Source organism: Phyllobates terribilis, unplaced genomic scaffold (assembly GCF_046119375.1).
Source record: "Phyllobates terribilis strain yellow unplaced genomic scaffold, ASM4611937v1 Scaffold_4__5_contigs__length_816908805, whole genome shotgun sequence".
Classification (NCBI taxonomy): domain Eukaryota; kingdom Metazoa; phylum Chordata; class Amphibia; order Anura; family Dendrobatidae; genus Phyllobates; species Phyllobates terribilis.
Window position 1 is genome coordinate 142962475 of NW_027362764.1, and position 27048 is coordinate 142989522.

General features: G+C 45.2%; 1 protein-coding gene across 10 annotated transcripts in view; it reads right to left on the reverse strand.

The window, feature by feature from the left end:
- Window positions 1–27048, reverse strand: part of LOC141265127 (ATP-binding cassette sub-family B member 5-like) — a 1418963-nt gene that overhangs the window by 139630 nt on the left and 1252285 nt on the right. For 8 of the 10 annotated variants that reach the window (XR_012320051.1, XR_012320052.1, XM_073677812.1 and 5 more), the window contains 2 exons: window positions 16056–16211; window positions 9067–9210 (listed from right to left, as the gene is read on the reverse strand). Coding sequence is in view for 7 of the 10 variants with exons in the window: in XM_073677812.1 (XP_073533913.1) it covers window positions 9067–9210; window positions 16056–16211 (300 nt within the window). In the remaining 3 variants the exon portion in view is untranslated. Of the gene's footprint in view, window positions 1–9066; window positions 9211–10297; window positions 10591–15593; window positions 15691–16055; window positions 16212–27048 lie in introns of those variants that run through there. The other 2 variants (XR_012320053.1, XM_073677813.1) reach the window with 2 other exon arrangements.

The following is a 27048-nucleotide window of genomic DNA, read 5'->3' on the forward strand; positions in this document are numbered from 1 at the left end:
AATTATTTTGAATTTGCAACCTGATGGAGGTCAGTATAGATGGACTAATAGAACAAGTCCCACACACTGCTAGAAGGCCAAATATTTTTTCAGAGCTAGAAGCAGAAAAAAATTATATTCAATTTGCAACCTGATGGAGGCCAGTATAGATTGACTAATAGACCTAGTCCCACACACTGCTAGAAGCCCAAATATTTTTTCAGAGCTAGATGTAGAAAAAAATTATATTCAATTTGCAACCTGATGGAGGTCAGTATAGATGGACTAATAGACCAAGTCCCACACACTGCTAGAAGCCCAAATATTTTTTCAGAGCTAGATGCAGAAAAAAATTATATTCAATTTGCAACCTGATGGAGGTCAGTATAGATGGACTAATAGAACAAGTCCCACACACTGCTAGAAGCCCAAATATTTTTTCAGAGCTAGATGCAGATAAAAATTATTTTTAATTTGCAACCTGATGGAGGTCAGTATAGATGGACTAATAGAACAAGTCCCACACACTGCTAGAAGCCCAAATATTTTTTCAGAGCTAGATGCAGAAAAAAATTATATTCAATTTTCATCCTGATGGAGGTCAGTATAGATGGACTAATAGACCAAGTCCCACACACTGCTAGAAGGCCAAATATTTTTTCAGAGCTAGATGCAGATAAAAATTATTTTTAATTTGCAACCTGATGGAGGTCAGTATAGATGGACTAATAGAACAAGTCCCACACACTGCTAGAAGGCCAAATATTTTTTCAGAGCTTGATGCAGACAAAAAATTATTTTGAATTTGCAACCTGATGGAGGTCAGTATAGATGGACTAATAGAACAAGTCCCACACACTGCTAGAAGCCCAAATATTTTTTTCAGAGCTAGATGCAGAAAAAAATTATATTCAATTTGCAACCTGATGGAGGTCAGTATAGATGGACTAATAGACCAAGTCCCACACACTGCTAGAAGCCCAAATATTTTTTCAGAGCTAGATGCAGTAAAAAATTATATTCAATTTGCAACCTGATGGAGGTCAGTATAGATGGACTAATAGACCAAGTCCCACACACTGCTAGAAGCCCAAATATTTTTTCAGAGCTAGATGCAGATAAAAATTATATTCAATTTGCAACCTGATGGAGGTCAGTATAGATGGACTAATAGACCTAGTCCCACACACTGCTAGAAGCCCAAATATTTTTTCAGAGCTAGATGCAGAAAAAAATTATATTCAATTTGCAAATTGATGGAGGTCAGTATAGATGGACTAATAGAATGATGCTATGCCCAAAAGGTTTTACTTCACTAGGTGCAGTAAAAAAATTGGTATTCTATACACAGTTGGTGTAGCTTGCAACACAGATAGGCTACTCCACTGACTAACACACTCTGCAATAGGCCAAAAAGGATTAGCTTTGCTAGATTTAGCCAAATGCTGTGAAAAAAACCTGCACAGCACTGGCACAGACCTGCCTGGCAAAAACTGATAGGAACTGATGTAACTTAGTCCTGAAAAGGACTGGAATTACAATTAGTCTTTACTCCCAACCTATCTATTCAAGAGCACAGACCTGCCTGAAAAAAGTCGTAGGAAATGCTGTAACCTAGTCCTTAAAAGGACTGCAATCACAAGTATTCCCTACTCCCAAGCTATCTGTAGATTTGTGCGAAAATTGGCTTGAAATTAACAAGGTATAGCGCACACAGCAACAGCGGTGCCGTCTAACACGCAGCTGCAGCAGTGAGAAAATGGTGGCGACGGGGAAAATGGCTGGGTCTTATACGGCAAGGACATGTGACATACACTGCCAATGACACATGCCCTTGCTTGTGTGAAAAAAAGCACTTCGCTCCGTGTGTGCGCTGCTGATAGGCTGACAGATTGCACCTCCCCACTGTAAATGCGAGAAAGAGAAAAAAAAAATGGAGATCTTCATTATTCCTGCAGAGATCCATCCCCTGCCCCTCCCCCCGCCCCGCTGTACACACAAACTGCGTATTAACATTAATTTTCATCATTACTGAGAAAAAATCCAGTTATGATTTTGGTGCACGAACAGTTATCGAACATAACCTCGAACAGCCGAATTTTTTTCAAATCGTTCGTGTCTGCCTAACGGCTCGAACACCGCCCAAAACAGCTCGAATTTGAGATTGGCGAACAGTTAGAGTCGAACAACGCTCATCTCTACTCTCTCCTCACCTTTGACATAAATGGGGTCCCTTGATCCGTTAGGATCTCCTTAGGTAACCCTGTTCTGGAAATATATGGACCAACTCCCGAACTATACACTTGAAGGAGTTCCGTAGGGGCACAGCCTATGGATACCGTGCCACATAGTTGAGTACCACCAGGATATACTGATGCCCTCTGGCAGACTTGACCAGGGGCCCCAACAAATCCATGGCTATTCAATCAAACAATGATAGGTAACAGCACAAAGGGGCTCCGAATGTGTGTCACCAGGGAGGTCAGATGGCAGGTGGGACAGGACCTACAATAATTCATAATTTCTCTGAGACAACCGGTCAATAAAACCTCTGGAAGATTCGTCCCTGAGTTTTTTCTACCCCCAGATGACCACCTAACACATGTGCATGTGCCATGTCTAATACCGTATGCCTGTGTGTTCCCGGCACCAGCAACTGCTCGACGAGCTCCCCTCTCACTTTGGTGACTCGGTATAGCAAGTCCTCATTGACGGCAAAGTACGGGTATTTGGTGTCACCCCCCCGGCTAATGAGCAACACCGTTAAGCACAGACACATTATCAAATGCCCCTTTAAGAGTTTAATCCCTGAGTTGGGCAGTTCCAAAGTTTCCCTCGAACACCTCCAGCTCAGGGATGTTGGCCTCAGGGGATGCTGCCCCATCCTCATCGCCCACAAACACACACATGGGAAACTCGTCAGTTTCTTCAGGGGTGTTCTGGCTGTTGTCCGAGCAACCATGTGTCACCGCTTTCCCCCACATGTCACAGAATAATGCACAGTCCCGTCCGATTATTATTGGGTGCACCAAGTCTTTAACGACCCCCACTTCCTGAGCTGTGGTGCCACAGTCCGTGTTTACATCCACCCGGGCGACAGGATAGTTTTTAGTATCCCCATGGATACACCGGACACCCACCACCTTCCAGGAACCAGATGATGAGGGAATGTGGCCCTTATCAGGGTCACAAAACTTCCTGAGTCCAACTGTCCAGACACTTGCACCCCGTTTAATGACACTGAGCAGGCTTGAGGGCCCTCGCCATGTTGAGGAACCGTGCTACAGGCGGGGTCGGTAAAATGGGAGCAACACCGGCCTATGTTGCAGTCCATTGGCTCAGAGCTAATGGGAAACCAGGCGGCTATGTGACCAGGGGCATGACACCTCCAACAGAGGATAGATTGGGGCTGATTACCCAGCTGCGATTCAGCAGTCTCCTGGGACTTTGGACGCCCACCAAGTGAGGATTTAGTGCCCTTCTTTTGGGAACCTTACCCCCTTTGGGAACCCCAGAAAGGTGACCTAACCACTGCTTGACCACCCAGAGAACCCTCTACCGCCCGATACCTCTCCACTAGGCCCACCATTTTGTTTGCATTTTGGGGATCTCCCTGGGCAACCCAGGACTGAATAGGCTTCAGCACAGAGTGAATAAACCGATCCATGACCACTCTCTCGACCATCTGGGCTGGGGAACAAGTTTCTGGCTGTAGCCACTTCTGGACTATATGTAAAAGGTCAAACATTTGTGACCGGGGTAGTTTGTCCCTGTGGAAGTCCCAGAGGTGGACTCGTTGTGCTGTGACTGCCAGGGTTACGCCTAGCCGTGCCAGGATCTCAGCCATAAGTTTGCTATACTCTTTAGAGTCTTGCAGGGCCAAATCAAAGTACGCCTTCTGTGGTTCCCCAGTCAGAACGCTAGAACCTCAGCCCACTGCTCCGGTGGAAATCTCTCTTGGTCCGCCACCCTCTCAAACACGGCCAGGAATGCCTCGACATCATTCTCCGGAGTCATGTTTTGCAGCGCCCCTCTCACAGTTTTCCTCACCTGGGTCTTGTCGCTTCGGCCTGGAGGTGGTGCAGCTTCTCTGACACTGACGGCTGCTGTTGCTGCTGCTGCATCTGTTGCTGTTGAAGCTGGAACTGTTGTTTTAACAGCTTATGCGTCTCCTGTTGAGCTTGCTGCTGATGCATATTTGCCTGCACCAGTTGCTTAGCTCCTCCATGCTGCCGGATGAACCTTGCTGGCTGGCAGTCTTCACCCAGGACATGTACAGTCTCCTGTAGCAGTCACACTGCTGCTTGGGATTTGTGTTCCCAATTTTAGCATCAATTTGTGAAAGATCAGCTCTCGGGTAGATGCAGGTTCACACAGGACTGCAGTCCAGAGGTTCCAAGACAAACTGATGGTTTATTAAATGTCCATAAACCAACCAGGAAAACAAAACATAACAGCCTCTTTCTGGCACAAAAAGGTATAACACAACAAAACTCAAAATAACAAGTTCATACAGCACGGCCTCAGCCATTAAAATGTAGTGCTTTTCTCTGCCTCCAGCAGACTCTGAGCATCACATGCAAGGTCTACTCACCTTGCACAACACACAGCTAGTAATGAGCGAGTATGTTGTGTTAACCCTTTCGTCGATTATGCTCGGCCGATCTCCGAGTATTTATAGCGTGCTCGGTGATATGTTTGAATCACTCCCGTGTGCATGATTTGCGACTTTTTAACAGCTTTGATACATCTGAGGAATATCTGCTTCTTACACATTCCTCACATCTATTAAAGCTGTCAAACCGTCTCAAATCATGCACACGGGAGTGATTCAAACATATCACCGAGCACGCTATAAATACTCGGTGCTCAGCCGAGCATACTCGGCGAAAGAGTTAACAAAACATACTCGCTCATCACTACACAACCCCCAACTGAGACAGGCGCAGATGTCTTAAATCTGGCCTTCCAAGACCTGGACTGGAGGTAAGTGAGCAGCTGATCCCCCCCAGCTCTTTGAGCTGCTCGTTACATCCGGCTGTAGAATCCGGGCCCATTAAATGTCTCTAAGCACTATGTGTGCTGGAGCCTGCTTTTCGAGTCCTACAACACCAAGACTTGGCACCTTGGGGACACATACCTCCCGTCCATGACCTGTTCGGCTGCAACCTTACAGTATGTAATCTGAGGACACCATGAAGTAGGGGTTTAAACACTGAACTCAACGATGTGTCACATAACCAGCTGTGTGCTGTTGTTACGTAGACTGAAGCTTTAATCTCCTTGTGATTAACATTGCTGTTACCATCTGGTCTTGTGAGCCCTGGTTCGGCTCTGCCCCCTTCTGTCATAAGCAGCTCACGGTCTATAGCTATGTGCATGAGAACCTGGTGAGGGTAGGGTCAGCTTTCTCAGCTCTGCTGCATTGCTAAACCTAAAAACTCTGATTGTGTCAGAATGGCTGCACCCAGTAAGCTAAGTGATACATTGTTGGATTCAGGGTGTCTTTTCCTACATTATGCGGCTCTCAGATGAAATAGCAAAAAGCCTTCTCTTCCACGAGAACCACGACCCTCATGTCTTGCAGGACCACTCCGTCGATAACCATCATCTATCTGTCCACGGAACTTTATATTCACGGATTTCCTGGTATACTGATCAACAGAGTGTCTCCTTCCATCCCATCGATTAGAATCTCTTCTCTCTCAATCTGGGAAATCTCTATGATTTTGAGGGAAACTGGGGGCCTGAACCACTACGCTTCCACTTTTCATCTTGCAATGAGGATCCGCTGCTTCTTCCATCATATTCACGTCCTCGAGATCCATAATGATCTTCCTGTTGATAATCATCAGGGTGCTCATGAGCCTCAGAGTGAAAATTATTTTAACTCTGAATCTAAAAGTAATTGATCAAGGTAATAAATAAGAGAGAAAGATCTAGCTCACCCACGTTGAACTAGCCAGCTAATCCTGAGCTCAGATGAAAAACTTCTCCTGCTCGGTGGTAGCAATAGAAAAAGATAGGGGTTTCCAGCCGTGTTTTGGATAAAAAATTTCACAACAATTTTATTAGTAGAATTCAATAAAATCAGAACATTCTCAGTACTATAGAAAAAATATGAGACGTTTTCCAAAATGTTCTGTTTTTATTCAATTCTACTAATAAAACTGTTTTTAATTGTTTTATCCAAAAAACGGCTGGCTATCCCTACCCTTTCCAATGGATCAAGGCACTCTCCAAAATGCATATGTTGATTATTAATCTCGGACATTATAACATTACTAAAGGATCTGGAAAAGATTCCTGCAAGGGCAAACACATGGCAGATGAAGTTTAATGTTAATAAATGTGGAGTAATGCTCCGCAACAGGAGTAATAGTACTGCTGCATATAGATTATATGTAAATATATTAGAGATTACAGAACAGGAGAAGGACTTTGGTATTCTGGTTACAAGTAAGCTGAGCAGCAGCTCTCAATGTCAAGCAGCAGCTGCAAAAGTAAACAAGATTTTAGGGTGTGTAAAAAGAGAGATAAAATCCTGTGATCCAAGTGTTTTATTACCCCTCTATAAATCCCACGTAATGCCACATCTTGGATATGGGATCCAATTTGGGCTCCACATTTTAAAAAAGATATTTGAAATTTAGAGTTAGTTCAAAGGCGGAAACTATTATTACATTATTACAAGATCTTATTTATACATATAAATACATTTGTAGTCAATGCACAGTATTGGCTCATGACTTAACACTTTCCAGGACCTTATAAAGGGTAATGGAACATTTGTGACACGTGGAGGAAAGTCAATTCTGGCAGCTAAATAGGAAAGACTTTTTTACAGTTAGAGCAGTCAGACTGTAGAATGTCCGACCATAAGAGGTAGTAATGGCAGACACTACAGCAGCACTTAAAAAGTTCTGGATACTTTTTTAACAAAACATGACATTGTGAATAATAAATAATCTATTCATTGAAAATGTATACCTTTTGAGATAGTTTGAACTATGTAACTATGTAGAATGTACATTAAGAAAATGCTTGACATGTAATTCCCTATAATATTATTTTACAAGTAATTTCCTCTTAATTTTTTCTTTGAAAAGTGCTAGTTATAAACCCAATCTCTGGATCAAAAAAAGTGCAAAACACTCCTGACACACTTACACCTTTAAACTGTAATCTGTATTTCTTATGGGTCCTAAGGGAAGCCATAAAGATAAGGATCCTGCTTTCCTGCTTGGTAACAAATGCGATTATTTGCATCTATAATGAAAGGGTTAATACTTGGGCCATGCATCAGTAATAGCCCCCGTAGTAACCATGACAACTGTTATGAGGTCATAAACAAGTGTCATAAAAAAAATTCCATAAAAGAAGGGGTGCTGCCATGATCAGTGCCATTACTGAAGCACCTGAGGACTTTGAGCTTGACCACCCCATGTAATGTGCCGACTTCGGTGTAATTTGGAGGTTCTAGCAGGAAAAAAGTTTCTCTGGTTTAGACACCCCCAGGGCATGGGAAGGTAATAGAGGGGGGTCCTCAGAACAGAACCCCCTTCTGTTATCCTCTAAAAAGAGCAGCTCTCCTTTTGGGAGTTCATGGATGGATCTGTGACTTTAATGGGTGATAAATTGGGAGTGGCGAGCAGGCCGGTGGTATCTATCCTATTAGGGGTTATCCATAACAAATTGTAACCGGGCGACCAACTGCTTGAGACCTGAGTCTTCTTCTTGAGACCTGGATCTGTAAGGGAGAAATGGAACATCCACCTGGGCATTGAGATCAACCAAATTTGTTCTAGCAATCGATGTGACGACAGATATTGCAGCTTGATCTCTCCCACATTCAGTTTATCACATTTATAGTCTATAGCAAATGTGGTACCAAAATTCAAGAAGGGGACAACATCTGAGCCTGGAATTTATAGGCCAGTAAGTTTAACCTCTACTGTGGGCAACATCTTTGAGGGCTTTCTAAGAGATGCTATCCTGAAGTATCTCAATAAGGTTAAACTAATTTCCCAACATCAACATATGTTTGAGGGATCTATCCTGCAAACTAATCTGATCAGATTCTATGAAGAGGTAAATTCTAGATTGGACCAGAGTAGCGCAGTGGCTGTTGTCTATCAGGACTTTTCAAAGTCATTTTATATGGGACCACACAATAGGTTGATACATAAAATGAGATCAATGGGACCAGGGGAAAATATGTGTAATTGGGTTAACAACTGGCTCAGTGATAGGAAACAGAAAGTGGTTATTATTGGAACACACTCAGATTGGGACACAGCTAACAGTGGGGTGCCACAGGCATCAGTAATGGCAGGGGCAGACATATCGCCGGTGAAGCTGCATCAGGGTCTAGAGTTGGAGGGGTCCCACGACAACGGTACACATCCATCTGTAATATATTGTGACGCAGGGAATCCGCAGGCTCCCTACGCTGCCATATATGCCGCTGGCCAATCAGAGGCTGGCAGCTGATATCGGCGTGCCCCTGACTGAGGGAACATGGTAGTGACGTCTCCAGTGACAGCACCATGGCTCGCTCCCCGAAGATCATGTGTAGCAAGATTGGAGCAGCAGGAGCTGCTGGACGGAACAGAGGACAGCGTTTCACCTAACACATCCTCCCGCACACCAGGAAAAAGTCATTCTCACAAGCTGGACTGGGGGAGGGTTCCTGCACTAACATGCTGCTGCTCTTCAGTGTGTTTAGCTATGTACCTCAGCCTGCTCCTGCGAGGCAGGCTGGCCGTAGATAATGATCATGCTGACTGGCTGAGGCATCATCTTCTCTTTCATCCTTCACGTGCATAAAGTGAATGGGAAGAAAAGGAGGTCAATTGGGACTGGTGGGAGAAGGGGTGTGGCCTTGATCCCTGCGTAGCGGAAGATACCAAGAGACACCAAGTGACAGAGCGGCCCAGTGTTGGTACCAGCCCATCTGGCAATTGCCAGAATTGTCAAATGGCCAGTCCGGCCCTGCTAGTAGTATTATGATTTACATTGCTACCAAGGTTAGTGAGACATTTTCTGCCATCATACTTGGATCTCCTAATTTACTAATTTACTTACAGCAATCATTTTGGCAAAAACGATGCAAAATGCTGGGTGACCTCCACCATTTATTATTGATGCAAGAATTCCAACCATAATATAAGGCCATTCCGACTGGTTAAGCTTCAAAAGTTTACTGAAGGAAATATTGGGAAGACTGTCCTGGAAAAAAAATAATGCAGACATATTACTATCTTTCATACTATTATATTTGTGGAATTGCCAGGCATTACTTAATTTGAATCTACAATGAACAGCACAAAAACATGATAAAATATCTCTTAGAAACCCTAAAAACTATACCATACACCTTCCATAGCTTCCAGCTGAAAGCTTGTTCAGCCAACAGCTATTCATGTCAATTTCCCATATGTTAAATTCTTCTTTACCCCAAATTCATCAGTCAGAGGAGAATTGAGAGGTCTCTATGCACATAAAATTTTTGGTCCCTACGACTTTGCTCATGTGTGTATGGCCACCTTTACGATGATTCTCAATACTGGTCAATTACTAAGGGGTTCTGTGAAACACTGGGTTTAATAGAAATTATTATTTATTATTATAGCACCATTTATTCCATGGTGTTTTACATGTGAAAAATTTGGTATACATAGCAATTACAATAATCTTCAACAAAACAAATTAGTGACTGATAAAGGAGGAGAGAGGACCCTGCCCACAAGGGCTTACAATTTACAAGGAATGGGTGAGGATACAGTGGGTTGGGGTAGAGCTGGTCGTACAGTGGTATGGGGAGCGAGGGTTACTGCAGGTTGTATGCTTGTTGGAAGAGGAGGGGGGATCTTCAGGTTCCTTTTGAAGGTTTCCACAGAAGGCGAGACTATGATATGAAGGGGTAGAGAGTTCCAGAGTAGGGGGATGTGACGCGCCCCCTGGGCCGTGGGATACTCGGTGCCAGGCTGGTCGTTGCTAGGGGAGATGTCACAGTGGCGGTCCGTGACCCAGGGCGGTCAGTTAAAAGGGGTTATTTACAGGGGATTTATAGTTTTTATATACAGTTCATGACGCCACGTGTGGTATGCAGCTAAAGGGAGCTGCCGCTGCGGAGCAGGTCCTCTGGAGCTGGTGTGAATGCAGCAGAGTTGGTTTAGCTCTCCACAGGTAGTGCTTAGCTCCAGGGCAGTGTAGATGTTGCTGTTATGGAAGTAGCACTCGTGGTGCAGGGGGTGATGGTGCAGCAGTAATAAGTGACAGAGACAGTGGGGTGCAGTCATCAGGGTTTACTCACAGTTGTTAAGTTCCTCAGGATACACTTTCCGGACTACGACCTCCCACGTCGCGCTGCGTTCACCAGGCAGGGGTTCAGCAAACTCCCAGGTGTTTCAAGAGTACCTGACAGGACCCCGTTCTATATGACCTTCTCAGCCGTCTTTCTGCGCTGGCCCTCACCCTTCTTGCCCTGCGCCCCGCCAAACAAGGTTCCAAGCCGGTATCCTCGGATCTTTCTGGGCAACCTGGAGTTCCCTGGATCCTATGTGGTTACCTTTTTGGCGACTTCAGTGCGGATGTGGCAACTGCACCCTGAAAGTACAGAAGCCTCCGGTTTCTAGTTGAACTTTGTAATTCTCACTAGTTAGGGGCCAGTCCCCTCCGCGGCTCGATCCCTCCACCGCCTGGCAGATTTGGGCATACGGGTGGCCTCCAGCACTGCCCGTACCCCTGAGATCCCTTCTTCATTCCTGAAGCCTTCTCTCTGCTCCCGTTCCTTCCTCCTCTCCTTCTCAGTCTGTCCTGGGCCTCTCTCTAGGCCCTCCTCCTGAGCAGAGCTCCTACAGAGCTCCTGCTCCTCTCACTGTCCTCCTCACTTCTTCTCCACTGACTGACTACACACCCAAGATGGCTCCTCTTTTTATATCCTCCTTTTCAAGTGCTCCCCTGAACTTCTTCCTCCACCCACACCCACTACATGGTTCCCCCTCTCTTGGTTCCCCCCACTCCAGCCAGGGACAGGACTCAGCAGGTAAGAGACGCATCTTGCCCCTCCTGCTGGTCTGGAGTAGCGTAGTGTTGGGTGCAGGTGTTAGGGTCCGGGGCAGCACTCTATCCTTACCTGATAGTGAGATACCACACCTCTGGATGAGATGCAGTACCTCTGTGGCGACTGAACCTGCAGGGGCGCCACAGATGCAATGGAGAAATCCTGTATGTGATTGTGGAAAGAGGAGATAAGAGGTGAGTAGAGAAGGAGATCTTATGAGAATCGGAGGTTGCGTGTAGGTAAGTACTGGGGAACTAGGTCACAGATATATGGAGGAGACAAGTTGTGGATGGCTTTGTATGACAAGGTTAGGGTTTTGGTTATCCCAAAAAGGTCAAAAAAGGTTATTACTTCCAATCACGATTTATCAACACAAAAACCTCAGGCTATAAACCCACGGTTTATAAATAAGCAAAAAATAGAAAAGACTCATAAAATAAATAATTTATTTCAATATTTTAAAATACTGGCATAAGAAAAAAACAGGTACCTTCAAAACAGCCCACAACAAACATACATCCCTCTTGGCTATTTAGAAAAATTCAATCAAAACCCTATTTAAAATAATAATGTATTACATCTGTAACTAATATTGCACATGCCTTTAGTAAAGTGCTATAATTACTGAACAAAGTGTGTATATACATTTAGGCTGAGTTCACACGATGCGTTTTTAATGCGTTTCCGCGGCGTTTTTGCAGCTGCGTAAACGCCGCGTAAACGCATTAAAAACACATGGTAGAAGGGCAGCAATGTTCCCCAATTGAAATCCGCATGTGCTGTGCCCATGATGCGGATTTTTCCGCAGCGTAAACGCTGCGCTCAAAAGTCCGCAGCATGTCAATTAATTTTGCGTAAACGCAGTGTTTTCGCCGCCATTGACTTGCATTAGAACGCGCCAATTCCGCAAGACTGCATTTGTACTTGCGTTATTGGCGCGTTCTAATGTGCGGATGGTACCCGAGTGTGGAGAAGATGAGACTCTCCTCCACACCCAGGTACCATTTAAAAAGCTGTAAAACGAGAATAAAATAAAAAATAAAGATATATTCACCTTCTGACGGCCCCCGGTCTCCTTCCCTCTGCTCGCGTGCAAGACTGAAGGACCTTCGGTGACGTCACAGTCATGTGACCGCAGGCCCTTCAGCGCAGTGTCTCGCGATATCCCGGCAGCCAGGAACAAGCCAGGAACGAACGCGGCAGCACACGCCGGGGCCATCAGAGGGTAAGTATAGCTTTATTTTTTTATTTTTAAACATTCTTATACGGTCACACTATATAAATCCATGCTGTTTGCATGGATTTATATAGTGTGACCTAGTTGTCAAGCACTTTCCATGTTATACTAAAATCGCCTGGAAAGCGCTTGTCAATCCGCATGCGGAAACGCATGTGAATCCGCATGTATTCCGCAGGAAAAACGCATGTACAATCCGCATGTGTTTTTTCTGCCAGGGAGATGCAGAAATGATGCAGAAATTTTCTGCTTCATTTCTGCATCGTGTGCACATACCCTTAAGGAAGCCTTCAATAATTAAAGTGCCAATTTGCACATATAAACATTTGGTAAACAGTAAAAGTGCAAAAAAAGTGTACATATAAGTAAAATTCAGGGCAGTGCAGACAAATATAATAATATGTATACTCTATGCAGCCTATTCACTCAAGTGGTGAAGAGTTGACAACAGCACATCCCCCCAGGCTATTTCTTTCCTTTGTAAACACTACGTAAGTAACCCTTTGAAAAGGAAAAAAAATCTTTTTACTCTAATGCCTCCACCTTACAGGTTTAACTTCACCACTTGAGTGAATAGGCTGCATAGAGTATACATATTATTATATTTGTCTGCACTGCCCTGAATTTTACTTATATGTACACTTTTTTTTGCACTTTTACTGTTTACCAAATGTTTATATGTGCACATTGGCACTTTAATTATTGAAGGCTTCCTTAAATGTGTATACACACTTTGTTCAGTAATTATAGCACTTTACTAAAGGCATGTGCAATATTAGTTACAGATGTAATACATTATTATTTTAAATAGGGTTTAGATTGAATTTTTCTAAATAGCCAAGAGGGATGTATGTTTGTTGTGGGCTGCTTTGAAGGTACCTGTTTTTTACTTCTGAAAGTATTTTAAAATATTGAAATAAATTATTTATTTTATGAGTCTTTTCTATTTTTTGCTTCCTTATAAACCGTGAGTTTATAGCCTGAGGTTTTTGTGTTGATAAGGTTAGGGTTTTGTAGTGGAGTCTTGCTGATGGGGAGCCAGTGAAGGGATTGACAGAGGGGAGGGGCCAGGGAATAGTGGGGATAGGTGGATTAGTTGGGCAGCGGAGTTTAGGATAGATTGGAGGGGTGTGAGAGTGTTTGAGGGGAGGCCACAGAGCAGGAGGTTGCAGTCGTCAAGGCGGGAGATGAAATTAAATGAATAGAATCTGTTAATGAATCAGTAATAAGCCTTTATGGGATTGTCCACTACAAGGACAACCCATTCTCAATTCCCCTATGGAATATAATGACAGCCTGTTCTTACCTCCAGTGCCAGTACTATTTGAACACTGTTGGTGCCGGGTCTCAAGTGACATTGCCAGTCAGCGGTGGCTTCACTCTCACTTCCTTTAGATGTAACTGACATGCAGAGGAAGAGCAGCAGCATCTCTCACTACTTGCAGATATTAGTTTCATGCAAATGAAGTGAGAGTGAAGCCATCGCTGATTGGCTGCAGGGTTCACGTGACATAACAATGACCCACAAGTTCCGGGAGACCTGGTATCAACATCACTGGAAAGTCACCGGCAGTGGAGGTGAATACAGGCTGTTATTATTTTCCATGGGGGAGCAGAGCATTATACTTAAGAAGGGGTTATTTGAGCTGTGGACAACCCCTTTAAGCTGGTTTTAACAGATATATTACAGCTACATTTTAATGTCTGTATCGTGGCTACAATCAATAGACAGACTACCCTAAATTCCACTTACTACACTAAAGCAAATGTAGTAATCCAAAACTAATTTTAGATGTGTCAACTAGTTCCATAACTATGAAAGCTCAATCCCAACTATCAGGCCATCTATACAGGCCGACAATTACCTGACGAACGAGCAAACCACTAGTGCAATGATTTTCTAGCCGGCTTAAAAATTGCCGTTCTTGGCAGCACTTCATCCTGTGTAAATGAGAACAATGATATTCCAAACGCACTGAATGATCTCATGAGTAGTTATTCCTTGTTCATGGAAGCACGATCAGCCGGTCTAAGCAGGCTATTAAACAATTCCCAATTGCCTTGCCTGTACCTAATTGGTGGTCGTTTAACAGCTGCGGTCAACTCGGCAAAATCATTTGTGTTGGCAGACATAAAGATGACTTATGACAAAGCAGACTTCCAATAATAAAATCTAATAAAAATGTATTATTTAAAAAAAAAAATTATAAAATATGTTGCATTTTTCAGTTGTAGACTTTATATACTTTATGTTTATATTAACAGTAGCAAACGGTATTATCAAAAATAGAAGCTAGGAGGTAAAGGTGTGTTTATATACCATAACAATCGGTTCAGAGTAATGTCTGGCACTGATCTGTATGTATGTATTCATAGGTTTTTATGATTACGGTAGTATCCTTACCACTGAGTGCAATATTTTGTTGTTACAGCATTTGTAAATCTGAGCAATGTGAATAAATTTTTAATGGAGGGTTCGAGACTGGCTTAAGATAAAAGAAGCGTCTTAGTATTTGGATTCAAGGATCTGTCCACAACTTAACAATTCATTCTGAATTTCCAGGGTTTTGTAAAAATAAAATAAAAAAATAGATTTTCACCTGCTTAATGTGTACCGTTCCTATCAACTCAGCACTGTGTTCCCCGCCAGTTTCCTGGCATTAACATTAGGTTTGAGGTGATCGGCTGCAGCCTGCACATTTTGTTTGAAGGAAGAAACAGTGACATCTACCCCAGATGTTGCTGCCACGAGACCTGCGGGAGACACAGTTCTGAGTACGGTGGATCGCAGTTGTTCCAGGAGGTAAATATCTATATATTTTTTTATTATTTTAATTACACCCTGCAGCCATTCATAATGGAATGTTAAACCCCTTTAAATAAGGATCTAAAGGGCATGCTAGTAATTGAGGTGATAATGAGCTTGTTTGTAAAGAAGTAAAAATCTCCTCATTTACATTAAGGAGGCAATCTTTGGGAGAACATATGCCCTCCATTGGTGCTGTACTTTGTATTGTAATTATATATTAATTGTAATTATGCTTTATTGTATATGTAAACTGCATTACTTATCTTGTGTTGAATTGTAAAAAGCAGATATTTAAAAGGGAACCTGTCACCGGGTTTTCCCCAGATAAAGTACGGCCAGCACCTTTAAGCCCTCTGTTACAGCAGATCCATATGCTATATGTATGTCCACAATCCCCTATGCAAGGTACGAAAAAAATCTTTTATTATACTCACAGACGGGGCGGTCCAGTCTGATGGGCGTCTCTGGTCTTGATCCGGCACCTCCTCTCTTCTTGTGATCGTCGTACTCCGTCACTTCTTCATGTGGATGACGCGTGCTACATCATCAATGCGGTGTCCTCCATTGTGCTATTACGTAGGCGCACTCCTCTCTGTCCTGCGGAGGCCAGAGCAAAGTACTGTAATGCGCATGTAAGGGCAAAGAGTACTGATGACCCATAGGTAAAGCCGGTGCATGAGCACTACAGTGCTTTGCTCTGCCCCTCGGCAGGGCAGAGAGAAGTGCGGCTGTGCAGGTGCGCGATGGGAGAAACTGTGTCAATGACGTAGTATGCGAGAAGGCACCGAATCAATACCAGGGATGCCTATCTGTAAGTATAATGAAAGGTCTTTTTTGTGCCTTGCATAGGGAATTGGGGACATACATACAGCTTACCAGAATACTGTAAAAGAGGCTTTAAAAGTGGTGGCCGTACTTTTTATTGGGAAAAATCTAGTGACAGGTTCCCATTAAGCTCTTACCTCTTCTTCATTCTGTGCTTCATTTTGATCTTCTTCCTTGCTCTCTTGTATGTTGTTTTTTATAGGAGAGTTTGGGTATTTTATTGATAAAGGCTTTTTAAGGATCCCATTTACTGACTCATTTATTTCATTACTGTCTTCTGTTCCTTGTATAACCTGTTAAAAAAATAGCATAAATCATCAAGCCACTGACAGACCCTTACACCTTGCCTTTTAAAAATGTCTTCTACAGAGTTTACAACAATCTATGCTTTTCCATTTCTGAGTAGAGATGAGAGAATGTTTTGATGTTCGGGTTCGGCAAATAAACCCGAACATCAAAAAAATGTTTGTGTTCGGGCTCCCGATCATGAACCCAAACACGAACATGGCACTGAACATCCCTGGTTTCCACACTGTCATGAAGATGAATCAGGGGCTGTGATCGGTAGTAATATCATTACCGCTGGTAACAGTGCTGCGGGGATCATGCTGTCAGCTGTCAGCATGATCCCCGCAGCTGTGACAGTCACTCACGGTAAAAAGCTTATCGAAGGTGGCAGGCGCCGGCTGATGGAACTACTAGCCCCATCTTCCAGCACCTGCTGTCACTGTACACAAGCACCGCTGATGGGAGAAGCACTAATGCTGTAAGTGAGATCACCGGAGCCCTCAGCTGATCATCAGCTGTTTGAACTTCAGTGACCTCAGCCGGCAGCTTCTTGCAATACACTGCGGAAGCGAGCACTCCTGTCAGTGTATCGCCGGCTGCCGTATAGGACGGTCACATCTCCAGATGTGGCCGTGCTATGACTGAGATCGTCGTGGGACACTCGGTACATGGACTGCAGCGGACAGGTGAGGATGAGGTTGGTTTATTATTTTATCTTTATTGCAGATGACACTGGGCTTCGAGGATTAGTTGTAAGGTGAGTATATGGTGTTTTTTATTTTTCATTTTTTACAGGGGACAAGAACATTGGGGTCAAGGTGCACGTAAGTGGTAGGTGAGTATGATATATTTATTATTTTTATTTAAATATTTATTTATTTTTACTTTTTTTTTTACTTTCACTTTCACTGTGCAAGCACGCTGATGAGAGATTACTTCTCCCATCGGTGGCGCTTGTTTACAGTGATAGGAGGCGCCAGATGATGGGGATAGTAGCCTCAACAGCTGGTGCCTGTGACCTGCTGTAAGCTTTTTCCATGGGTGATTGTCACAGCTGTGGGGACAGCTGACAGCATGATCCTCGCAATGCTGTTACCGGCAGTAGTGATGTTACCGCCGATCACAGGCCCTGATTCCCATGCTGTCACGCAGATAACAGTATGGGAAAGCAGGGATGTTTGTGGCTGACTTTTGCCCATTTTTGAGCAAAATCTCAGTAACTCGAACACGAATCCGAATATGCCATATTTGTGCCGAATTTGAACAAATTAGCTCATCTCTACTTCTGACTAGTGTTGAGCCACCCCCGTAGTGTTCGAGTTCGGTTCGGTTCGTCGAACACCCGTGTGTTCGCCGAACTGTTCGTCGAACTGTTCGTCGAACACCTTCGAACACCGTTAAAACCAATGGCAGGCAAACAAAAACACATAGAAACACATAGAAAACACCTTCAAAGGTGTCCAAAAGCTGACAAACTGCTCAGAAGACACAACTAACACATGGAAAAGTGACAAGTACATATAGTCATGCGAAAAGAAAAGAGGTGGAGGAGTAAAAGGAGGGGGAGACACAGATATAGGCATGTCATGCCCTTCTAAAATCCAAAAAGTGAGAAGCCGAGACGGCCAGTCCGCTCCTGCCCGTGCCACCTCCGTGTCGCCGGGTTTGTGCCAGAGCCGCGGTGAACCCTGACGGCCAGCCCCCCTCTCCCAATACTGGTGCCTGTCCGCTGGTGGGTCGAGAGAGCCCCCCTGTGGTGGAGGCAGCTCTAAGCTTTTTAATTTAAATTGTCCCTCTAATTTGAATGAATACACTTTAAATCCATTTACACGGATCTATTGGAGGGCAAGTCTCATGCCAGCAGCCGCGTAATTCCAGCTCCAGTAGCGTCCACTAAAGCTGCTGCAGTTAAAAAGCTTTTATAAGGATCGAGCTCGGCTGTCCACCGCAAGGCATCCTAGTGCCAGTCCCAGCCCCTATGCCTTGGGGTGCCTCCTGATGCTCTTCACTAAGTATCCCGTGGTCCCGAAGCATTTCCTTTGAAAAAATTAAGTGTCCAAACTACAGGTGGTGTAGCTTGCTTAACAGCCGGGATAATCCGCTGACTAGCAGACACTGCTACTAGGCACAAAGTATTTCCTGGGCTAGATGCAGTTAAAAATTTGTAAGTAGATACTCTCGTTGGATGCTGAGAAAGCATTCCATAGAGTCTCCTGGCACGCCATATATGATTCTCTTAAAAAGCTTGGGGTAGGGGTCTAGGGGACCCTTTTATAGCCAAAATCACGGCCCTGTATCACAATACGTCACCTAGGCTGAAGATAAATGGAACTGTAGCACCGAGGGCTCGGTTGCTACAGACGTATTGCACCTCACCCAGAGGTGTGATATCTCACTCTCAGATAAGGATGGAGTGTGGATCAGGACCCGACACCTGCATGCATTACACCACATTGCCGTGGGGCAGGGCGACCAATATGCCCCTGAGATGGGCACGACAGTCCCTGTCCCTGGCTGGAGTGGGGGGAGGGAACACTGAGGAAGGGGAACCCTGCAGTGCAGGAGCAGGGAGGAAGCAGTTCCTGGGTGCATTGAGAAGGGAGTATAAAAGGTGGGCACCATCTTAGTTCAGTGCAGAGAAGTCTGAGCAGAAGTGGCAGGGAGCAGGGGCTCTGCATGAGCTCTGCTCCGGAGGCGGGCCTAGTAACAGAGGCCCAGGCCTGCAAGAGGGAGAAGGAAGGAAGAGGAGCGGAGAAGGCTCCAGGAACGAGGAATGAAGGGATCCCAGGGGTGCGGACGGGCGAGTCGCCACCGCACGCCCGAATCCACCTGCGTGGAGGGGTCAGGCCAAAGGGGGAGACCGGTCCCCGAACTAGTGGAGGCAGGAAACGACCCTCAGCTAGAAACCGGAGGCTCTGACATTTTATGTGGCGCAGCCCCTTGCTCCACCCGCTAGGAAGGCACCACATAGGGTCAGGGAAACTGGCGCCAAGTTTACCAAGAGGAGGCCCGAGGCAGCCGGACAGAAGTGTTGGTAAGAAAGGCCAGACAAAGGACACACAAAGGGGGTCCTGTGAAGCGCTCCAAAGTTATCTGGGAGTTGTCTGAGCCCCTCACCTGGTGAGCACAGTACGACGTGGGCAGCCGTTACCTGCAGACGTGGTCTGGATAATAAGAACTGTGAGTAAAGGCCCTGAACTGCATCACTGACTCCGTGTCGTTACTGCTGCTGCCCTGCACCATCACCCCCATCCTCCGCATACACTGCCCTGAGGCTATACTCCTCCCGTGGGGAGTTATGCTACGCTCTGCTGCACCCACAACACCAGCCTTAGCGGTCTGCCCTGTAGCGGCGGTTCACTCTGACCGCAATCCACGGGTGGCGTAGTCGGACATTTAAGCATCAAAACCACATAAATAGTTCCGCCACTGGTTTGACCGCCCTGAGCCACGGAACCGGATCGCCGCCACGAAGACTACAACCACCAGCATCCACCAAAAAGGGTCCGGCTCCGGGTGTCCCAAGGCCCAGGGGGTGCGTCAGAACATTTTCATCACCTTTCACAATCACCAATGGGACAAGGCAGGGATGTCCTCTGTCCCCTCTCTTATACATCCTAGTGACGGAGCACCTGCTCTCATCAATTCGCCATAACCCCAATATTAGGTGGATTGAGGTGGGAGGCACCGAGTACAAGTGCTCTCTATTTGCTGATGATGTCCTAGTATATATCACTCAATCACATATATCCATCCCTGCTGTTATGGCTGAAATAGATCACTTTGTTACATGGTAAAATTTTAAAATCAATGCAGCGAAGTCTGAGGCCCTCGATGTCTCCCTCCCTAAATCCATATAGGATTCCATCCAGTCCAACTTTCCCTTTGCCTGGCCCTCACAGGGTATCAAATACTTAGGAATTCCTATTCATAGAGACCTCTCCCATCTATGTTATCTTAATTTTGGGCCCTTTATTGAACAATTCCATACAGACCACGGTTGGCAAGTTAGAACTGTAAGATTCACTACGTGAACCACTGGTGTTTTGTGGAAAAGCACATGTACACCGCGTTCCAAATTATTATGCAAAAAGTGTTTAGGAGTGATAAGGGAAGAATTTGTTTGTTTGTCAGTTAAACTCATTGATGGTGATGTGTGTCAGGGCTCTTTATATCACTGTAAGCAATTGCAGATACCTGTGCTAATTAGTTTGGCAGGTGTGTCCAATGAAAGGCAAGACTACTTAAGAAGGCTCTCTCACATTATTAAGCAGCCTACATTTTCTGCCAAAATGGGAAAGAAAAAGGATGTGTCGGCTGCTGAAAGCAACAAATTGTGGAGTGTTTAGGTCAAGGCATGACTACAATCAACATTGTGCGATGATCAGGATGAAGTGTCTTGGCAATCAAGAAGTATGTAGCTGATTCACAGTACACACGTGTGCGTGCTGATAAGGGCAAATTGAGGACTCTTTCCTACAGGCAATTACGTCAGGTTGAAAGAGCAGCGGCAAAAAAGCCTTGTCATAGCAGCAGACAAGTTTTTGAAGCTGCTTGTGCCTCCAACGTCCCCCGAACAACAAGATGCAGGGTCCTTCAGAGGTTTGCAGCTGTGCATACGCCATCCTGTCGACCTCCTCTATCCACTTCACACAAGCAGAAACTGCTCCAGTGGGCCAAACATTACATGAAGACTGATTTCAAAACTGTTTTGTTCACGGATGAGTGCCGTGCAGCGCTCGATGGTCCAGATGAATGGAGTGGAGGATGGCTGGTTGATGGACACCCCACGCAAACACGGCTACAGCGCCAACAAGGAGGAGGTGGAGTAATGTTTTGGGCTGGAATCATGGGGAGAGAGATTGTCGGCCCCTTTAGGATCCCTGAAGGCGCTAAAGATGAACTCCATAATGTATGTGGATTTTCTCAAACAGCACTTCCTGCCATGGTTCAAGAAGAAGAACCGTGTATTTCACAGCAAGATCATTTTTCTGCATGATAATGCACCATCTCATGCTGCACATAAAACATCTGCATCTCTGGCTGATATGGGCATAAAAGGGGACAAACTTATGGTGTGACCCCCATGCTCCCCTGACCTCTACCCCATTCAGAACCTTTGGAGCATCATTAAAAGGAGTGTCTATGATGGCGGGAGGCAGTTCACATCTAAGCAACAGCTCTGGGAGGGTATTCTGTCCTCATGCAAAACAATTGAAGCAGAAACCATCCAAAACCTGACAAATTCAATGGACGAGAGAGTTCAGAAGCTCCTTTCGAACAAGGGGTCCTATGTGAAAATGTAACATCACCTAGAATAAAGTTTTGAGTTGAAAACTGTTTGATTTCAGTTTCTAACAACCTGCTAATGCTTATAATTTCAAAAATGACCATTTTTTTGGTCTTTATTAAAATGAAAAGGTTGATCGAAAAGTTTGGGGGATCTAAGAGTGTGGCAACCCAGTAGTCATGATTACTTCGAATTCTGACAATATGAGGGTCATGCTGCAGGTAGTGCAGCAAGAAGGCACTTATGTGTCTTGCGCATCTCGGAGCCCCAAAATTATTTTCCGGGCTAGATGCAGCTAAAAATTATTTTTAATTTTAAATCTGGTGAAGCTTATTATAGATGGCCTAATAGGATCAGTGCTGCACACTGCTACAAAGCCCAAATTATTTTCCAGTCAAGATACAGATAAACATGATTAGTAATTTGAAAGCTTAAAACGGTTGGTAGGGTGATTTTAACCAATCATCAAGCTTTTACTCTCCCCAGGATGACACAGGGGTAGAAAAGTCGTTTCGGATCCATGATTTGTTCATCTTTATGAACGTGAGTCTGTCTACATTATCAGTGGAGAGCCGCGTGCGCTTATCTGTCAGCACACCACCAGCAGCGCTGAACACACGTTCAGACAGAACGCTGGCTGCGGGGCATGACAAGATCTCCAAGGCGTAAGTGGCTAGCTCCGGCCATTTATCCAGATTGGAAGCCCAAAAAGAGCAAGGGTCCAGTGACACAGTCGTGGCTTCAATGTTTACTTGGAGATACTCCTGTACCATCGTCTCTAGGCGTTGACTATGTGTCAGACTTCTTGTCTCCTGTGGCCTTGCAAAGGATGGGCTAAAAAAGTGGTGAAATGATTCCGCAAAATTGATGTTACCAGCAGATACTGTGGTTCTGTTACGGTTTGAGTGCTGAACACTTGACGGTCCCACGGTTGGCAAGTTGGAACTGTGAGATTCACTACGTGCACCACTGGTATTTTGTGGAAAAGCACATGTAAGATTCTGCAACAGTCTCTGCTGATACTCCTGCATGCGTGCATCCCTTTCTATGGCAGGAATAATTTCTGCAAATTTACTTTTGTACCGGGGATCTAACAGTGTGGCAACCCAGTAGTCAGGATTATTTCTAATTCTCACAATTCGAGGGTCATGTTGCAGGTAGTGCAGCAAGAAGGCACTCATGTGTGTTGCGCATCCAGGAGCACCAAGTCCCTGTTGTGTTGGTGGCGAGGTAACAATCATGCTTCCTTCCTCTGTCTTCTCCCCCCAACCTCGCACAACAGAAATGTGATTAAGGTCTCCCTCATCTGATGAGTCTTCCATCAGTTCGTCCTCCACTTCTTCCTGGGCTCCTGCACCTTCCTCACTAGTTTGGCTGCTACCATGCGCCCTGGTAAAATCATCTCCCCCACCCTCACATGCCTGCCGCCCTGGTGCTGCCGACCGTCTGGACCTTGCAGATGTTAGCCCTTCCGCATACAACTCCTCCTCCTCTACTTCCTCCAAGTCCTCTTGTGCCACCACCTGACTCCGAATTCTGTTTATCATGTGTTCCAGCATGTAAATCACCGGAATAGTCATGCTGATAATGGCATCGTCAGCACTAAACATCTTCGTCGCCATTTCAAAACTGTGCAGAAGGGTGCATAGGTCCCTGATCTGAGACCACTCCTCCAGCGTGATTTGCCCCACCTCTGAATCTCGTTGGCCCAGGCTATACGTCAGAACGTATTGCACCAGGGCTTGTCGGTGCTGCCACAGTCGCTGCAACATGTGCAGAGTTGAATTCCACCGGGTAGGCACATCGCATTTTAGCCGGTGAAGTGGCAGGCCCAACGACTTCTGTAGAGATGTAAGTCGCTGAGCTGCGGGATGCGAACGGCGGAAGTGAGCACACAGCGACCGTGCCCTCTGCAGAAGGCCATCTAGTCTGGGATAGTGGGCTAAAAATTGCTGGACAACCAGGTTCAACACGTGAGCCATACAAGGCACGTGTGTGACATTGCCCCGGCGAAGGGCCGCACCCAGGTTTGCAGCATTGTCGCACACGGCCTTCCCTGGTTTCAGGTCCAGTGGAGACAACCATTCATGAAATTGGTTCTCCAGAGCTGACCACAACTCCTCAGCTGTGTGACTCACAGTTCCCAGACATTTCAATGTAAAAACCGCCTGATGACGTTGAGCCCTACTGCCAGCATAGTAAGGAGGTGTGCAGGATCCCTTCTGCGCAGTTAGAAAGCTTGTGGCATGACCAGACAGGCTTTGGGTGCAGGTGGAAGACTGAGAGGAGGTTGAGGAGGCAGAAGCAGTGGAGGAAAAATGACATAAAGAGGATTGACGCACAACTCGTGGGGACGGCAAGACTTGGACAGCAGCCCCTTGTCCTGCTGTCACCATAGTTACCCAGTGCCCAGTCAGCGACATGTAACGCCCCTGTCCATGCCTACTCGTCCAAGTGTCTGTGGTGAAATGCACCCTGTCACACACAGAGTTTCTCAAAGAAGCGGTGATGTTGTGTGCGACATGCTGGTGGAGCGCAGGCACACCTTTCTTTGAGAAGTAGTGCCGACTGGGCATCTGGTACTGGGGCACTGCGACGGACATAAGGTCTCGAAAATCCTCTGTGTCCACCAGGCGGAAAGGCAGCATTTCTGTAGCCAAGAGCTTGCAGATGGTGAAATTCAACCTCTTAGCTTTCTCATGGCTAGGAGGAAATGGTCTTTTACTTGTCCACATCTGAGGGACCGAGGGCTGGCTATTGTGCTTAGACGGGGTTGATAAGGGTGTCCCCGTCAAACTGCCGGTCTGTGAGGAAGATGCAGGCGGACATGTTAGGTTGCCTTGATCCAAAGGTGGTGCTATCGATGTCGGACAGCGCTCAAGACCAGCTGGTGTTACCACCTCCAAAGAAAATGATGACCTGCCAATCACGCTGGCTGTTGCGGGTAAAGAGGTGGCAGGTCTGCGCCCCAAAACAGGTGTGACTGCTGTCCCCCCAGTCACAGAGGATGAAGAGGCCGCGGATGCACAAGATATGGCAGACGGTGGTTGGCCCGGCCGGCTAGACCGCATTGTAGCACACTGAGCTTCCCACTGCAACTTATGCTTCATGTCCAGGTGCCGGTTCATGCATGAAGTACTCAAACTATGTATTTTTTGGCCTCTACTTAGCTTTTGCTGACAAATGTTACAGATAACACGAGTTGGGTCATCTTTATCGATCTGAAAAAATGCCCAGGCTATGCAAGGCTTAGCACCCATGCGACCTGAAGAGCCACCACGACTTGTGGTGAGAGGCAGAGTTGTGTTTGAGGATGCAGTTGTTGACGTGCTTCCAGTACTACGTCTCTGTCCAGGAAGGCGCAACCTGACCTCGTCGTCACTAGCATCTTCCTCCACCTCCTCTGCTGACCTCATCTCTTGGCTGACTGTGGGTTGACAGTAAGTGGGATCTCCGACCTCATCATCATCACCCTGTGCGTTATCACACCCGTCGTCCTCAGAGCCAACCTGTTCCTGCCCTGACAAAAAACTAAAGTTGTCGCTCCAATCAGGTATTTGAGTCTTATCATCGTCTTCCTCATTGTCTCCACCAACAGGAGTTACAGTTTGGGAATGAGGGTCTACATTATGGTCAGAACCTTCTGCGTCTGGTCCTGGATCCGACTCATAAAGATTCTGGGCATCAGTGCAGATCATTTCCTCGTCTGGATTCACAGAAGCGCTGGAGTCGACCTCTGATTCCCAGGCTATAGTATGAGTAAACAGGTCTGCAGACTCAACCATCTGTTCTACCTCATACTCAGACGGGCAGCTGGAGATTTGGGAGCTGTGAGGAAGCAAGTGCGATTTGGGTGACACCTTTGAGGACTGGAGTATTTGTGATGTTGAAGTTGATGTGGAGGAGAGCCCACTTAAAGGAGCACTTGATATCCGTTGAAGCACCTGCTGTTTTTGTGCCTCATCTGGAATTTGTAGCGATTGGCGTGGCCGTAAGAAAGGGATCTTATCACATTGTCCGCTAAAAGAAGTAGACATTTTAGTTTGGCTGGAAGATGGTCTTTCTTCTGCACCTACCCCACGGACACAACCTTTTTTCCCCTTCCCAACACGCCTATTCCCCTTTCCACCAGCAGCAGGCCTTTTTCCACTCATTTTGGTGGTTAACTAATTCACAACTCTGGAGTTGTTTGCACAAAAAAACAATGGATGGTAACCGAGCAGAGCTGAGTGGCCAAACTGTGGTATTAGGCCAAAACTATTGGCTGGGTTAGATGCAGAAAAAAATTATTTTTAATTTGCAACCTGATGGAGGTCAGTATAGATGGACTAATAGACCAAGTCCCACACACCGCTAGAAGCCCAAATATTTTTTCAGAGCTAGATGCAGAAAAAAATTATATTCAATTTGCAACCTGCTGGACGTCAGTATAGAAGGACTAATAGAACAAGTCCCACACACTGCTAGAAGCCCAAATATTTTTTCAGAGCTAAATGAAGAAAAAAATTATTTTTAATTTGCAACCTGATGGAGGTCAGTATAGATGGACTAATAGACAAAGTCCCACACACTGCTAGAAGCCCAAATATTTTTTCAGAGCTAGATGCAGAAAAAAATTATTTTTAATTTGCAACCTGATGGAGGTCAGTATAGATGGACTAATAGACCAAGTCCCACACACCGCTAGAAGCCCAAATATTTTTTCAGAGCTAGATGCAGAAAATTTTTTTATTCAATTTGCAACCTGATGGAGGTCAGTATAGATGGACTAATAGACCAAGTCCCACACACTGCTAGAAGCCCAAATATTTTTTCAGAGCTAGATGCAGAAAAAAATTATTTTTAATTTGCAACCTGATGGAGGTCAGTATAGATGGACTAATAGACCAAGTCCCACACACTGCTAGAAGCCCAAATATTTTTTCAGAGCTAGATGCAGAAAAAAATGATTTTTAATTTGCAACCTGATGGAGGTCAGTATAGATGGACTAATAGAACAAGTCCCACACGCTGCTAGAAGCCCAAATATTTTTTCAGAGATAAATGAAGAAAAAAATTATTTTTAATTTGCAACCTGATGGAGGTCAGTATAGATGGACTAATAGACCAAGTCCCACACACTGCTAGAAGCCCAAATATTTTTTCAGAGCTAGATGCAGAAAAAAATTATTTTTAATTTGCAACCTGATGGAGGTCAGTATAGATGGACTAATAGACCAAGTCCCACACACCGCTAGAAGCCCAAATATTTTTTCGGAGCTAGATGCAGAAAAAAATTATATTCAATTTGCAACCTGCTGGAGGTCAGTATAGAAGGACTAATAGAACAAGTCCCACACACTGCTAGAAGCCCAAATATTTTTTCAGAGCTAAATGAAGAAAAAAATTATTTTTAATTTGCAACCTGATGGAGGTCAGTATAGATGGACTAATAGACCAAGTCCCACACACTGCTAGAAGCCCAAATATTTTTTCAGAGCTAGATGCAGAAAAAAATTATATTCAGTTTGCAACCTGATGGAGGTCAGTATAGATGGACTAATAGAATGATG